The following is a 16,757-nucleotide window of genomic DNA, read 5'->3' on the forward strand; positions in this document are numbered from 1 at the left end:
GTATCTGGGGGTCACAGTGGATCACAAACTTAATATGAGCGAACAGTGTAACAGGGTGAAAGGGCTTGAGGGTACCCCACAGAAAGGAATTCTTAAGTGCGCCTTCCTGGGTTTCAAGGGGTTTGCATTTGGGTGGTGGCAGCTTCTACCCATCCAAGGTCAGAGAGAAGCTGTGACCTTCAGAGTTTAATACAAGCCTGCAGTGGCCAGTATTAAATTTTTAAAATCTTTGCGGGCCCCCACCTTCTGCACTTGAAGTGCCAGAGTGGGGAATTAGCAAGACACAAGAAGTAATTCTTCTGCTCTTCTCCTGGCTGATTAGGCCTCAGCTGGAGTATTGTGTCCAGTTCTGGGTGCCACATGTCAGGAAAGATGTGGACAAATCAGGAAAAGCTCAGAGAAGAGCAACAAAAATGATTAAAAGTCTAGAAAACATGACGTATGAGGGAAGTCTGAAAGACTTGGTTGTTTAGTCTGGAGGAGAGATGACAGAGGGGACATACAACAGTTTTCAAGTACATAAAAGGTTTTTACAAGAAAGACGGCAAAAATTGCTCTCCTTAACTCTGAGGATAGGACAAAGAGCAATGCACAGTTTAGGTTGGACATTAGGGAAAACTTCCAAAACTCTCAAGGTGGTTAAGCACTGAATAAACTGCTAGACAGGGGTTTCTCAGACTTCATTGCACGCAACCCCGCTTTGACAACAAAAATTGCTACATGACCCCAGGAGTGGGGACTGAAGCTCTTGAAGTCCACTGAGCCTGCCTGTTGCCAGGCAAGGGGTCTGTGCCAAGCCAGCCCAGAGCTTCAGCCCTGAGCAGGGGCCTGTAACCTGAGCTCCACCCCCTGAGCTCACACAGGGCTGATGCCAATGCTAGCTCCGCCCATCACCGCTAAACCCTTTGGCTTTTGGCACTGGGTGGTGGGCTCGGGTTTGGCTCCAAACCACAGAAAAGTCTAACACCCAGCCTGGCAATTCAGTAAAAATGGGTTATGACCCCCCACTTTGGGGTCCTGACCCACAGTTTGAGAACCGCTGGCCTAGGGAGGGTGTGGAATCTCCATCCCTGGAGATATTTAAGAGCGGGTTAGACCAATACCTGCCAGGGGTGGTCTAGATACTACTTAGTCCTGCCATGAGTGCAGGGGACTGGACTAGAGACCTCTCGAGGTCCCTTCCAGTCCTATGATTCTAAGATTCTGCACAAAGGAAGAAGCAGCAGTGGACCCTATATTAAGGTTGCCTAACATTTCCTATTGACACATATTTCATGCTTTTTTTCTTTTTCCTTTTCCAGCAGGACCTTGGAATTTGGCAAGGAGGTAGGTCCGGGGGAGAGAGCTGCCTTTTACCATCCCTGTGTGGGCCCCAACTTAGAGGGCTCAGTGGCTAGAAAGGGTCCAGCACCCACCTCTGAGCACCAGAACCTTCTGAAGGATTGCTTGTGAAAGTCTTAGGGCTAGCTCCACACATGCCCTTAGATGTCTAACTGCCACTCTCGACACCTAAACTGGAGATTCAGACACCACTGAGAACCTCAGAATCCTTGCACAGCTGCTGCCTAGCCTGGGGTACTCCCATTTAAACTGACAAGGAGTACGAGGTTCCCACATTTTCATCACAGGCATATGCACAGCCATCTAGCTGCTCAGAACCCTAGTTCACCGCCAGTGGGATTCTCAAACCAGGCATTCCCCAGCCTCACTCTCCTACAGGGCCTGGTCTGGTAGGTATGTTCAGAGCATGTTTACTGCATTGGCACTGAACAAAAGACAGTCAGGAATGTAGGTTTCCAGGGCCCACAGTACCTAACAGCCCAGAGTCAGGGTGGGGCAGGAAACCCAGGTTTGAATCCCTGCTCTGCTTGATGTGGAGCAGGGACATGAGCCTGGGTCCCCTATATCCCAGCTGAGGGCCCTGCTCCCCAGGTTGTCGGGGGCGGGGGAGGGCTCTTCTTGAAGTGCTTCCACTTTGTATAAATACTCAGCCTGCTAGGGAAGGGGATGATTGCCTGCTGAGCAGGGCACTCTGCGGGGTTACGGGAGACCCAAGGCCCTGCTCCACATCAGGCCAAGTGAGGAGCTGAAAATGCACAGCCCAGGTGAGCGTCCTGACTACCAGGCTACGGGCTGACCGCAGGACAGGGGGCATGCTCTAGTTTTCTGACCTGGCTTAGGCTCCTTAGGCTCCCAGCAGGTTTCACAACTGTGAATCCCAAGCAGAGGCAGGTACCTAAATCACCTCTCATCTTGGCATTTCCTGTTGGCTTGTTTAGGTAGCTCCCCACTCTGCTCTCCTTCGGAAACCCATCTGGTTTCCAGCAGATTTGAGGGGCTTGACACTGTCCCATCGTGTATAATTCAATACCAATGTGGCCAGACAGAGAAGAGCACTTGCCTGGGATGCAGGGAGTCCCTGGTCCAGTTGGAATCAATTATATATCCGTACCCCAAGGGAGCTCAGCTTGGTCCCTGGCTCTGTGCACTGCTTGCGCAGGGAGACACACGCTGTCCCTGAGAGGAAGAGGGCCAAGGGCAGATTCAGAGACTGTGGGCAGCCCCAAGGGAGTGAGGAGAGTCATGATTTTGAGCGACGGCCCCTTGAGCTCAGGAGAGGATGGCAATGTGCCTGGACGGCCACCAACTGCCTGCTCAGAGGAGGGGCCATGTCTGGGCATGGTGTGTGGTACAGTCACATGATTGACATGTCAAAGCCCTGGAAGAAGAGTTAGGGTGACCCCCAGGAGCACTGGGAGAGGGGAGACACCATTTTGAAGGAGCTGGAGCCAGCCACTAAAGGGACAGAACTGGTGTGGGGGAGCTGGTGAGTCCCAGGCCTGCATGCAGGGTCCCCCTGAGAACTGGCCTCTAGGAGCCTGGTAGCAACATCCCTCATCTTGGTGCTTTCACTCCTCAGGACAGCGCCCAGCATACAGGGTTTTGTGGGAAAATTCCCTCCCCAACCGGGCAGCGTGAGCCGTACAGCTCCACGTGGCCAGTGCTGCTTTAGTGCTCACTCAGGGCTGCCAGCCTGCTGGGAGTGTGGCTGAGCACTGAGGCAGGAGATCAGCAGTTGGGTTTTCAGTAGAGTTATAATCTGCACCTGAGCCCTGCACTCCTTTGTAGAGTGGGGAGATCCTGGCACTAGAAGTAGCCTGACTCCTGCAGGAAGAGGATGCCTGCCAGCAGCAATCATCAGCCCCTTAGCATTGCTGAGGAGTCCAGGTTGATTGCTGAATGTGAGGATCATTTGCGGAGTTGAGAGACCCCAGCACAGAATATCCTGTAGCCCAGTGGTTGGAGCACTTCTGCAATATGGGAGACCTGCGTTCCAGTCCCTGATCCCTATCAGGTAGAGCAGGGATTTGGTTCTCCCACAGGCCAGATGAGTGCCCTGACCAAAGGGTTAGTGAGTATGATTGGACAGATGGACACAGAGCCCCAAAGTGCCTGTTGTGCAGGTTAGATGTGCTGACAATGCTTCATGGATTGGACCCTACAGCTGGGATAGGCAGGGGAATGCCTAGTCTGAGAATCCCACCATAGCTTAGGCCTGAACTAGGACCTAAGTAGCTCAGTGGCATCAAAATTTGAGCAGTTTGAGCTCCCCCAGCAGAAACATGAGTGCCTACAGGGGCTGGCAGCAGCTGAGCAGAGGTTAGGTCAGCGCCAGGGTGCCCTGCCACCTCATTAAGCAGCAAAGTCCCTCTGTGGATCTAACCCTGACATATGGGAGGCAACTGCCAAATGATAAACTTCCTTCTTTTCCAGCATGCTCAGCTAGTTCTTCTGCTGAAGGCAGTTCCAAGGTTGCACTGTGATTTATGTTCAGTTCCTGAATGACTGGATTTCTGCCTGCACTTTCATGTGTCACCCTTTTGCTATACTAAGTGTACGTCTATACTGCAAAGAAAACCCCCGGCTCAGAGTCCCAGAGCCTGGGTCAATTGACTTGGGTTCGCGGTGCTCGGACTGTGGGGCTAAAACGGCAGTGTAAGTAGGTGAGAGTTGAATTGGAGCCTAGGCTACGAGACCTTCTTCCCTTGCCACGTTTCAGAGCCAGAGTGGGAACGTCTGCACTGTTATTTTTAACCCTACAAACCTGAGTCAGTTGACCCAGGCCCTGCCACTCTATGCTGCGGATTGTTCTTTCAGTGTAGATGGATCTAACAGGAGCCTCTCTTGCTTTCCCACCACAGGAGTAGGGATGGATCTGCAAGTGGATGGCTTTTTGAAAGACTAATTCTCCTGGAGCAGCACTGAGGGCTTCCAGAGAGGACTTTATCCCTTTCCTTTACACAATCAAGGAACAAGGAGCTATTGCTGCTCTTATGAAACTACTAGGGTGAGGCGGGGGGAACAATCAGAACCAACAAGGAGCTTGTCCTGCTCTGCTTTACTCATTAAGAACGAATGTTACACTCAGCTGGTTAGACTAAGACACTGGCAGCAAGGATCTCTCTCTTCAGAGCGAGTGATGCACCCAGCACTACTGGAGATGGTGGGTGGATTGATAAAAGAAAATTTGATAGGCCTATTATTGGTCATGAAGACAATTTACCAGTTTTTCATTCTTTTTTGGAAGGCTGAGAATTAGATGGGTGTTAAATTGTTGAGATATAGAAGCTCTGTTCTTAAGTACTTAGCCGCACAGACTGGCATATTGGATTTAAATGGGGCCCTTCCCTCCCCCACCACCAATCTCTCTTTCTAGCACAATGTCCCCTAGACACGGGCATAGTTTGTGGGGACATGGGAGTGTTGCACCCCAAACTGCAAGCTTGGGGCAGGTGCGGAATTTACCCCCCATGACTGACCCCACTGGCCTGGCTGGAATTGATCCCCCCAAATATATGTCAATCTACAGCTATGCTCCTAAAGATACTTTAAGAAAGAGAAGGAATACATTAGTCAGCTGCTTCTGGACATACAGAGGTTGTAGGAGAGAGAATCTTCTTTCCTCCTCCTCCTCATAGTATAGCTCACAAGGATGTTTAGCACTTGACTAGAAAAGTGATAAGCCTGGTGTGAGAACCCAGAGAGAATGTCCTTACAAACATGATCAAAGTTACTCTTAAAACAACTGTCAGTGGCCTGCAGATGCAGATTAAGACATTTCAAATGATAGGAATCTAGTTCACTTTGCACAGAGGCCGGATGAGATTATAATCTCACTCAAAATTTCTGAACTACAAACCATCATACCGTGGTTTAAAATGATAAACCGGTACCATTATGAAAGATGCCGCTTCCTTCCAGTGTAAAGAGTGGTTCTGGAAACAGCAAAGCATAAAATAAACCTGAGTTTGTGTTTATCAGCAAAGCTAGAAGTGGGATTCCTGGACTAAACTAACAAGCCTTTTTTTGGTCCAAATGGCAGCGTTCTATTGTCTAGCACTACTCTGTATTATGACCTCGGAGAGCCAAGAGCATTGACACAACTCTTTGTCTTGTTCCCAAAAACAAAATTCTTGCTCGCAATACCTGTTTGATAGCTAAAACTATCCATTTATTAGAACCTACTGTGTTAATCTGTCCAGAATGAGAAAGAATCCAGCCACAGGAACTGGCAAGTTTTCATCTCAGTTGCTGAGCACATTAATCAATGTTGCAAACAAATGACGATAGAGGCATCTGAAAAGCCAGAAGTGGGGCTCAAACCTGAGAATTGTCGTTTGAGAACCAGCTGGTGCTCAGAAGAAACTGCTGATCTTGACAAGGCAAGGGCCAGCTGTAGCACATCGCACAGAAGGAGGCCAGCCTTGCAGCTCCTGAGGCCCAGCGGCCTTGGGAACATTTCCCTCCACCCCCAGGACAAAGAGGAGCTCCACTACAACACAGGTTTAGCACCATTTTAATAATAAAAGGAATAATGGAAGAGGAGCAGAGGCAGTGAGTAAGAGACAGAGGCTCCAGTTATACCTCACAAAACAGTCATGGGCCAGAATATACCATCTTCTCTGTACCCTCGCCCTGGATAAAGCTGCTGCCAATGATTAGAGTCTGTAGTGGTTGGGTTTTAGAGCACTACTCATCTTCCCAGTTCATTTTGCCTCCATAATTCCTCCCACTTTAAACTGAGAGCATCAAAGGTGGGTTCTGCCAGCAAAGCCCGTCGCTGCTGCACTCCGCTGCCTCCGGTCACAAGGAGTCAGGTCAAAATTCTTTAAATCTGCGAGAACAAGAACCGCGATTAGAGCACGGTCCACAGAGTGTGGCCAGGCAGGTTCCTGCCAAGGAACAGTTTATTTTCATGAGTTTAATTACATTCAATACGCTTCCGAAGCACTTTTAAGCCTTACTAGCCACCGCTTCCCAGGTGCTTAGATACAGTCAGGGATAGATGGAACTTTGCTCCGATGGAGATTGTTCAAGAACTGCAGTGTGCCAGAATCCAAAGCCAAGTCACTAGTACTTACATCCTGCCCCTTTGCATAGCCCTCACCCAGCTCACCTCACCTGCCAAGTTTTAGACCCACGGAGTCCTTGTGCAAGGAAAAGAGCCGAAGGAGAAACAGGAGCAAGCAGGGAGAGAAGGCAGCAGAGATACCACCCCCATTTTGGTTCCTGCTAATGCAAGAGCCTAGTGGGTGTCCCAGAGAGCAGAAAGCAGCTCACAGCTGTTAATTTGATTCCAGTGGGGAACTAAATGGTGAGAGTCTGAGAAACAACCTAAGAGGGACATGCAAGGACCACCCAGGGGCTGAGGTAGCTGCAGCACTTTCCAGAGGCTGGGGGTCCCAACATAAGGAGACACCAGCACTGCAGTGACTATGCAGACAGTGAGGCACTCAGTGATCACATGGGCCTCAGCTTTAGACATTAGAACCTTCTGCTGAGAGGGAATTTGGGGACAGAGCTGACTGTTCCAACTTCCTAGCCCAGCCCCCAAAAGCTGGCAGACGGGATATTACTGTCAGGCCAGATCCACAGGAGGAGAGGCTGGCTTTTGTTGGTCCCATTCTTAAGCACCTTCCCCACACTCCATTCATTGCACAGGGAAACTAGCACCTAACTCAGACTTTGTGGATCCTGTTTTTGTTCCAGGGATTTCTAGGTGCCTACAAGTTAGGTGTTGCAATGCCCATGTCCCTGTGGGGATCTGGGCCTTCGTCTTAGTTGAAGGTTGCAGCTCTTGCACTGCAGCATTCCTCCCTCTCCTTGCTTCTGCACAGCTATCGTTGAGGATGAGCCAGAATCACACTGCAGAGACTTGAACCCACAGCTTTCTGGCCCAGTTCTCCCAGCTGTGCCAGGCTCACAAGCCCCGGAAAAAGGGAACCTTGTCTCATAAAATGCAACAAGAGGCACCCTAGCTATAGCCCTACTTTTCCAGGCTGCTATTGAGGTGAGTCTCGCAAGAAGGCAGAACCAGCCAGATATAAATTGAGATCCAGCTGCCATTAGCTGGCTGAGCCCACCATATTCCCTTCCCAAGGGATCAGACTGAAGCCTCGGAAACCAAAGGGCTCTAAACAGAGCCTGAAGCATCACCCTGACTGACCAACATAAAGGAAGCATGTTTGCCACCCTTTGGTGGACCCAGCAAACACAGAGTGGCACATTCCCAAAGCCAGAGCTGCTCACAACACATTCTCCCTGGGCCCCATTTATACCGGCAGATGGGCACACGTCACTCCCATCACTCCAAAGGAAGCTTGTTCAGGTTGGAGAAGCTAGAACCGGGCCTTTTGTGACAAGGTAGCCGAGACATGAAAGCAGAAGTCTTATTACCCTGCACCAGGGCTGAGGAGGAGACTTGGGCCAGACTTACCGTAACACAGGGGCCCAGAAAATGGCTACCAAAAAAGCTGTTTACCTGTAAACATAATCAAGATATAGTGTACCAGGCTCCTGAGAGCATGGCAGGAACACACCTTAGCAAAGCGCAGCCCGACACCTCCACGAGCTGCCCTGAGATTGTCAGTTAAAGAGCAAAGATGGCCTCTGAGAAATGTAGTCCACAATCTCATCAATTTCTTTTGACTCCAGGACAAGACACATGATTGTTACCTTCATTTTACACAGGCTTGGAAATCACTTTGATTGGTACAGCATTACATTTCTATTTTTATCATTAGATTCACTGGCAAGATTACAGGAGCAGTGGGGCTATGTACTTGGTCACTTGTAATTTGTTAGTTAACACACTCGGTGGTGGTCAGACAAGATGATCTGATGGTCCTTTCTGGCATTCTACTCTAGGACTAAAAATTTGGTGTCTAGATCAGTGTGTGTTTGGACATTTCCAGACAGTTTTCTGGTCAGTTAGCCCCACTACTCTGCAATATGACCCAGAGCACAGCATGTGCCGCTGTCACAGTCAGGCACTGGAGATGGACATATTGGATTCTTTCTTTAGAAGCTGTTCCCTTAGAAGTCTGTTGTGTGACTACTGTGCCTTGGGTCTCTGCTCTTCTTTAGTTAGCCACGGAACAGACACCTTCAAGTTTACCCCACAAACGCCAAGAAAGAAAAATCAGGATAAATTGCAGATGGAATTAGCTGCAGCAGCAAAATAGCAAAGATACTCACAATACAAACTATTTCCCATCCAACACTACTGCGTGTGTTAGTGCCACAGAAGAGCTAAGAAGACACACAAGGACAATTCATTTAGAACACATTAATAGGGTTTTGCAGGGCTGGAGGTAGAATTCTTGGGTCATTAGAACAGTCATAACTCTCCCTGGGTTCTTCTGTGGCCCAGGCTCTAGGTGTCCCTTTGGGCATGCTTGGGGGATAGGATAGGGGGTGGGGAGACATTCATTGTACAGGGGGTTCCATCAAAGACTGGACAAAGACAAAACATTCATAGCAGCATTTGGGGTGCTTCCCATTCTAAATGCAGGGAATGCAGCACTAGAGGTAAATTACCCAAGTACAGTATGTTTCCTTCTTCGGTGGCATCTACTTTAGATCTAAAACTCATACGTGCACTCAACATGCACCATACCAGCATATTTTGCTGAAGTGAAGGCTTCTCTGCCACTGTTACAGGAGATCTGAGAACAGTCATAGAAATACACAATAAACTTGGGATTTTAGAAGCACATACCCTCTTTTTCTTGTGTAGCAGCCACACCATCCTTTAATCTCTTTATACACCACCCGGGAAAGCAACTGGAAGGGAAAAAGACACTCATGATTCTAGCCTCTGGGAGAGTATTGAAGATACAGTCCCCCTCACCACCTTCCTTGTCCCTGGAGTGAATGAGAAGTATGCAAACAACTGGATGAATGATTTAGTCTGAATTTAGTTTGTCAGGCCATGTTTTGTCTATAAATGTATTTATTCACCACAGTTTCAGGGAATACTTCTTTGTTTGTCAGTTGAGACCATTTTCATTATGAGTATTCAAGAGTCAAAATTCTGATAGGACAAAGGAATCACAGGGTCTGCATCTAACCCCTGATTGGATGAGCATATTCCTAACATCAGGTTTCCAAGGACAACACTTGGTTAAATACAGGCTTTGCTTTCTGCAAATGCTCTGAAACATTTACATCATTTGCCATCTCCATGACTATTCCTGCAAAGTCTTGTTTTCTAGCATGTTCATGCAAAGCAAAACACGCACACCTGCAATCAAAAATCCGACAAAACAGGAGTGGAAAATCTCCTGATGTAGAGTAGGATGTCCTGCAATGACATGGAAAAATGCGGGATGCAAGTCACAGTGAGCCTGGCTCACTTCCAGCAGAGTTACCTCCTTATGGAAGTGGAAAGCCAGCGAAAAGGCAGCACAGTGGTGTCGTTGGGGGTTGGGAGGAGGAATACTGCAAGAGCACAGATTCCAACCCAGACTGGGGCCCTACGGTGGTGCGAGGTGCTGTGCACAGGTCAGCGACAGAGCCAGGAAAAGAACCCAGGTATCCCCACTTCCAGTCCAGTGCCTTGCCCACTGATCACTTTGTCCCTTTCGGTGACCCCTGGGCAGTTAACAGCAGCACTTGCTGTCAGAGAAGAAAGGGGAGAAAAGAGTGCAGATTTTCTTTCAATGCCCCAGTGCAGCGCAAAGGAATTAGCAAAGCAGTTCTGAGCCGAAGCTGTGTTACAAATCTAGGAATCACTTCACAATGGCTAAGAGAACCCGCTGTGCATAAAAGCAGCACTACAGATGGAAGAGGCTGTTCATTGTGCCTGGCTTTATGCAGAGCCTATCGCTTTCCCCATGCATCTATTTACACAGCGCTTTTGCCTTTTATCTTGAAGGGTCCCAGAGCGTGTTCTAAGCTATGGAAATGCTCCCCGCACTGAAATGGAGCCTCCTTGACAGCGGAACCAGTTGCTGTTTGACGTGTGCACGGCAGCACCACACAAGAGTTTAGGGCAGGAAATGAAGAATCCTGTATCCAGCTGACACTCCAGGAGTAACACTGGGAGACATATGCAATTAACCCCACTGGCATTTGGTTCCTCCCTCTAGCCTTGACAAGCATGCCAAGGGCTTTGGGTGCTGTCCGTCAAACACGATGTTAATCCCTCAGGATGCTGGGACCCGAAATTCAATGCCGCCTCGAAGAGATGAGCACCAAATATTCAGGCACCAGCACTATGTGCTACAGCTCCTGGCCTTTCCTTAGCAGCTACCCATCCAAATGCAGGCCAGGCCAGACACTTAGCTTGTGAAATCAGACACAACCCCTAGCCCAGATGCACACCAATCCCCTAATCTGTATCAAGAAGCCACAGCAGGCTCAAGAGAAACCCACCAGGCAAGCCAAGATATCCGCTGTTATTAGCATGTAGAAGACATTGTTCCAGCCAGTGGGAGAGATCAGCCCTGCCAGCAGGGGGCCCAGAGCAGCACCTGCAAAAGGACAAAACAAACAAAGCATATCACTAGCAGCCATGAACCATCCTGGGCAGCCAGCCTTTGGGCACTGGCATATGCAGGGCAGAAAACCCATACCCAGCCCCCACATCAGTTCTGGCACACGTGCTGGAGTGAGTGCTTCAAGGTTGCACGCTCAGAGCTGCAGGCTCCAGCTCCTCTGCCCACTCTCTCAGTCATGTCCTCCCCTGCCACTGTCTCACCTTGCTCCCACTCCCACCTTGGAAGCCGCTGCTGTTCAGCAATGCCCCTGCTATCAGGCACTGGCCAGACTCGCTGGATGCTGCAGCTGGGTCTGCAGATCCAGCTCCCTCTTTCTGAGGGCCAGAAGAGCTTGCTCCAGGTCTCCCCTCTGTGCAGCCTCCACACATGGCTAGCACTACCCTCACAGCCCTGCTCAGGAAGCGAGTGTGCCTGAACTCCGCTGGCTCCAGCCACAGGCAGAGCTGGAGGAGCCAGCAGTAGCTTTCCTCCTGCCCCAGCCTGGGTGTGCCTCACTGCACAGCTCAGTCGCACAGCTGGGTTATTTATTGGGCACTGAGGACCATTTAATCGCCAGGGCCCCTGAGCAGTGGAGTTTGAGTCTACTTGGTAGTTTGAAAAGCTCCTTGTAGCACCTGCACCATTAGCTCCGACCCCCAGGGCCGTGGGAACCCAACCATTCCCCTGGGTCTTATCCCCTCCCTTCCCGTCTCTCTGCCTGCCCGAGAATGAGTCCTGTAAGCTTACGGGACCCAATCACCATCTCTGCAGAGGGAAGTAAAGAGTCTCTCTCCCTTTCAATTTTCTTGAGTAAAGCAGGCTGGCCCCGGATCATTCCCAGCTCACCAGCAGCCTGTGTTCCCTTAGGGCAAAGGGTGCTGGACCCTGGGGGCAACAGGAACATAGACCCTACTGGGGGCAGGAGAGCTGGGGGGTTGAATTAGGTTCTCCAGCTGTTGTATGGAGTTCTTGGAACAGTGTGCCCCCCTTGGTTACTACAGCCAATCCTACTCACCTACAGATCCAGTCCCATCAATTATGGCTGTAACTGTGGACAGGGCTTTTGCATTTCCTTTGAGACACTCGTGAGTTCCCTGTGCAGGTGGGGGAAGTAAAAAATAAATAAATTCAAAATACTGGAGTAAAAATGAGGGGTACAACTTGTGATCCATTCAGTGCATCCTGAACCCTGACTAGGGTGACCAGATGTCCCGCTTTTATTGGGACAGTCCCGATTTTTGGGTCTCTCTCTTATACAGGCTCCTATTACCCCCCCCACCCCATCCCGATTTTTCACATTTGCTGTCTGGTCACCCTAACCCTGACTCATTCTGGTTACTGGATTAGTCTAGGACCTGTCTCCAGCTTCCAGCGAGGAATGCTGGAATCAAAATGCCAGAGAGGTTTCTTCTGTGACAGGCAGATTTAGGAACACACCCTCTAGAGAGACAGTTCCTTGAAGAGGGGAAACCCCTTTCCTGAATACTTGCCCTGGGGAGGGAGATTCTTATACCAGTAAGCGACATCTTTGGGAGCTTGCTCCCCTTCCATGTACCAAGCAGGGGCAGCATTCCAATAGCATGATTTTCTGCACATTTCATGTTGCCTCCTACAGCCACATTCCAAAGGCAGGCGAGGAGCACTAGAGCTCACAATGGCTGAAGTACTTTGCTCTGCATGAAGGAGAAACTGCTTTGGCCTCTCTGGAGTCCTGGCTTATGCTGGTTGGAGTGGAGGGATTTTTGAAGACTGAAGGTTGGGGGCAAATTGATTTTTTGCTGGCCTCTTAGCAGATTTACTGCATCTGACTGCCCAAAACTGGGTCAGGTTCTCTGCTGTTTCTTACAGTGTTTCAGCTACATTTGTACTGAATCTTTGGAAGAGGAGGGGTAGGGGTGGCACCTCCATAGCTTGCCTTAGTTGATAGTAAGATTGATGAATGGATAATAGGATCGTTACTGAGGACTTCCATTGCTGTAGTGCCCAATGACCCCAATCAGCTGCAAGGTTCCATTGTACTAGGCACGGCACTAACATAAAACAGACCCTTCCTGTGAGAGCTAAAAATCCACTGATTTTAATCCCATCTGATTTTATTAACTCTGCTTGTAAAGTTTTTAAGGCTAGGGATTTTAAAGAGGTTTCAGAGCCAGGTGCCCAAATATCACTAAAATCTAACTCCAGTTGAATTTCAAGTCTTTTCTTTTCCTTCCCCCCCCACCCCCAAAATCCTAACTTGAAGCTAGTTACGAAAGCAGGTAGAAATGTCTTCAATTTGAACAAGCTGAAAGTGTCATCTTTAAAAAACAACCCAAAGTTAATTTACAGGGAATTAAGGATGGAATTTTCAAAAGCGTATTGTGCTGGCTCCTCTCTGCTTCCACTGAAGTACATGGAAGTTAGCTTGATGCAAGCCCAACTGCAGGCTGTAAAAACACTAAGTACAGTGGTGCTACCTCCCCACTCTAATAAAGTCTTAATAGGAAGCTCCTAAGGAGAGGGTTATTTAGAGGAGAAAGTGAACAGCGTCCCTCAGAAGGCCTTCCAGTTTGTTAGAGGTACTTTTGGGCAGTTGTTGACAGTGAGGCCATGGCAAGGAATGGCATTCTGTGCTGTCAGAGCATAGAGCTGTTTACCAACTAGCCTTACATTTGATCTGAAGAGTGTCAGTCCAAGCATGTGCCAGAACTGGGAAGAAGATGTTCTAGTCTTAAAAGCAGCAGCAACAGAAAATATCCTTGCACAACTGAGGAACATTTGGACTTGACTAAATCTTTTGAAACAGATACTAACAAATACCTTCTTATGCTTGGCTGCTCTGGAGAATTTACTTCAGGGACGCTTACAGCCAGCGGATTGCATAAAACCACAAATCCTTCTGAACTGCCTCGGAGATGTCTGAGCACTCCGTACCACATCACTTAAATCCCTCCAAGTTTCTAATGCAGCATCCGAGCCCTTGTCCCCCTGCCACCAGGAGGGCTCAACCCAGGCGTCAGTGATGAGAAGAATTTCCTGCACTTGTGCTGTGTGCAATCCTAGCCCAGGGAGGGGAGGAGGGATTTACACTAATGAGAGGCCCAAGATGTGGGTATTTGCACATGATCCACCAGTAACAACCCTCTACGGCGAAGCTCAGAAGAGACCGAACAGTCTTTGTGTGGAGGGCAGTGCACAAAAAGCTGCAGTTCGAATGGAAGGCCTCAAACTTTGAGCCAGGCAAAAAATAAGAAAAAAGGCTCAAGTGAGATGAGAGGGGCCAGGTCTACACTAGGAAATTAGGTCCGCATAACAACATCGCATAGGGGTGTGAGAAATCCACACCCCTGTGCAATGCAGTTAGAGCAACCTAACTCCTGGTGTAGACAGTGCTATGTTGACGGGAGGGATGCTCCCGACCTAGCTCCTGCCTGACAGGGAGGTGGAGTACTCACAACAATGGGAGGGCTTCTCCCACCAACACAGCTACCGCTTGTCAGTGGGGTGGAGTACCCACAGCAACAGGAGGGCTGCTCCTGCTGACGCAGCTACTGCCTGTCAGGGAGGTGGAGTACTCACACCAGTGGGAGGGCTTCTCCCGCCAACACAGCTACCGCCTGTCATGGAGGGTGTGTGGAGGGGGGATGGTGGAGTAACCACACTGACAGGAGGGCTGCTCTCGCCGACACAGCTACCACCTGTCGGTGGGGATGGGGGTGGAGTACGCACACCATCGGGAGGGCTTCTCCCATCAGCGCAGGTTGTGTCTTCATTAAAGTGCTGCAGTGTTTTAAGTATAGACCTGCCCCAAGAACAAACAAACAGTGTAATTCTTACCAAGTCAGCTGAAACCGCTGTCGTAATGAGAGCATAAGGCCCATTCACCAGGGCACCACATACAATTAGCATAGCTGCAAAGAGAAAAAGAGTATCAATTCCATAGTACAGCTGGCCCTGCTGTATGCCAAGATCCTACAGCGATCCAGTCAGAGATTTGTGTATTTGCTACACTCCACTGTAGGGAACAACCCTGTACTGGCAGGATCTACTGGGTGCTTCTAACTTCTATGAACTCTCAGTTCTGCCACTTGAGTTCATAGAGGGACAACAACGGGGTCACCATGGGAGCAAGGGAATTGGAAGTAAGAGCCATTTGGAGTTACAGGCAGCCCAGGAAGGCTCTGTTAGGTTAAGAGTCCCTTCCTCACCTCCAACACACTATTCCGGAGGTCACTGCAGGACAGGTTCTATGTCACACATTTACTCTTCCCTTTCAGAAGGTCACGTCTTCCCTCCTCTGCTCCCCTAGCGCTTGCAGGCAGGAACAAACTCTTACAATACGACTTCAGTGATGCTGTGACCTCCATTTCAGTCACCTAGCTGATAAGCGATTGGAGCCTGAGTCCTGGGGAGAGGGCCAGGAGATGAAATAAGACTAGTTGGGGACCACTGCATCTCCACTCCCCTTGCTATTCTAAGGCCTAGAACGTGACTACAGTGGTGACAAAAGAATAAGCTGAGGCTTGGGGAAGGCTGAGTGCTGATGGGAAGAGAACATTCTGGGCTGTGACCGCATCACTTTATTCTGCAGCTCTCAGCCATAGTTAGGTGCTTTGACAAGGGCGACAGTGAGTGAGGCTCAGCCCAGAACAGCCTGGATCAAAGGAAGCTTTGCTGGGGACCTTGATACAAACAAGTTTTGAAGGCAGAAACGGGGTGTTGCCGGTGGGTGGAGAGGGAGGATTTTTAAAATAACAGCAATAGCAACCGTGTGGCACCAATGACTAGTTGGGATTTTAAGGCCAGAGGGGCACACTGTGATCACTGAGTCTGATTTCCTGCAGGCCACTGAATTTCATCCAGCAATTCCTGCATGAGCCCAATAACTGTTGGGGCCATGATTTGATTTAAAAGACGATGTCAAGGTGATGGAGATTTCACCACATCCCTAGATGAATTCTTCCAATAGTCAACCAATCTCCCTGTTAAAAAAGCCATCTTATTCCAGTTTGAACTTCACCAACTTAAGGTACAATGGCTGGAAGCTACTTCTGCTTTTGGATGGTAGATTAAAGAGCCCTCTAGCATCAGACATATTCTCCCAGTGTATGTAACTACAGTCCATGGTCAACCAGTTAAGATTTTCCCTAGGGCAGATAATTCTGGTGGAGATGGGAGAACGAGACTAGAGGGTTTATTTGCCTCCAGAGGGGTACATCTAGAAACTCAAACTTGTGAAATCACTCACTGGTTTGTTCCCAAAAGTCTGAAGTTCTGCTTACCTATTGAACTGGCTATTCCATTCTGGCCAACGTGATTGTACAGGAATAGCTGGAAGCAAAGCAGAGAAACTGATTATGTCAGCAGGTTAGAATTACCAAGCCCCTTAGCTGATTTCTGCTCTCCTCCATAGACCTCAGCTGGGTGGAGTGCCATGGCCTAGCTGCAGCTATAACAAGTGGGCACAAGTATCAGGGTTATTTCCATGGAAACCCCCCATGGAACCCGGACTACAGACAGCGATTTGTCACAAGTTCCTCCCTCACCCCCATTCAAGAAGGAACTTGCCTTCCTCTCGAGATCAAGCAAAGCGTCCCTGGGTCCCAGATGAGTTGCAAGGTGCAGTGAGCTAGTCCTGCCTGGATTCTGGTTCTGTTCCCTTTCCCAGCTAAGAGCATTTTAGCTTGCCGTGGTATGCAAGACCCCTGAGTCCACATCTGGATCCTTTCAGACAAAGGAGGGACCACCACTGTCTATCTTGGGGGCCTAATGTCAGGTGCTAAATCCATTCTCTGAGAGTCCAAGTCTGTACTTGCAGCTCTCACTGAAGCCAGCAGTTGGGGTGCTCATTCCCTTTGAATGTTAGCCCACTTACTTAGCTGCCTAAATATACACTGAGGTCCTTATTTTAGACCTAGTTTGTGGCTGGGGTGTTTGGGGCACAGTACATGCACA

At 49.3% G+C, this 16,757-nt stretch overlaps 1 protein-coding gene across 3 annotated transcripts in view; it reads right to left on the bottom strand.

Moving 5' to 3' along the window:
• Positions 1-5,841: 5,841 nt before the first annotated feature.
• Positions 5,842-16,757, bottom strand: part of SLC37A2 (solute carrier family 37 member 2) — a 40,159-nt gene continuing 29,243 nt past the window's right edge. For all 3 annotated transcript variants that reach the window (XM_032767104.1, XM_075073485.1, XM_032767113.2), the window contains 6 exons: positions 16,085-16,133; positions 14,640-14,713; positions 11,839-11,917; positions 10,720-10,817; positions 9,062-9,126; positions 5,842-6,175 (listed from right to left, as the gene is read on the bottom strand). In XM_032767104.1, coding sequence (XP_032622995.1) covers positions 6,160-6,175; positions 9,062-9,126; positions 10,720-10,817; positions 11,839-11,917; positions 14,640-14,713; positions 16,085-16,133 — 381 coding nt within the window. In that variant the 3' untranslated portion in view covers positions 5,842-6,159. The remainder of the gene's footprint in view (positions 6,176-9,061; positions 9,127-10,719; positions 10,818-11,838; positions 11,918-14,639; positions 14,714-16,084; positions 16,134-16,757) is intronic.

The sequence above is a fragment of the Chelonoidis abingdonii genome, chromosome 18, assembly GCF_003597395.2.
Source record: "Chelonoidis abingdonii isolate Lonesome George chromosome 18, CheloAbing_2.0, whole genome shotgun sequence".
Lineage (NCBI taxonomy): Eukaryota > Metazoa > Chordata > Testudines > Testudinidae > Chelonoidis > Chelonoidis abingdonii.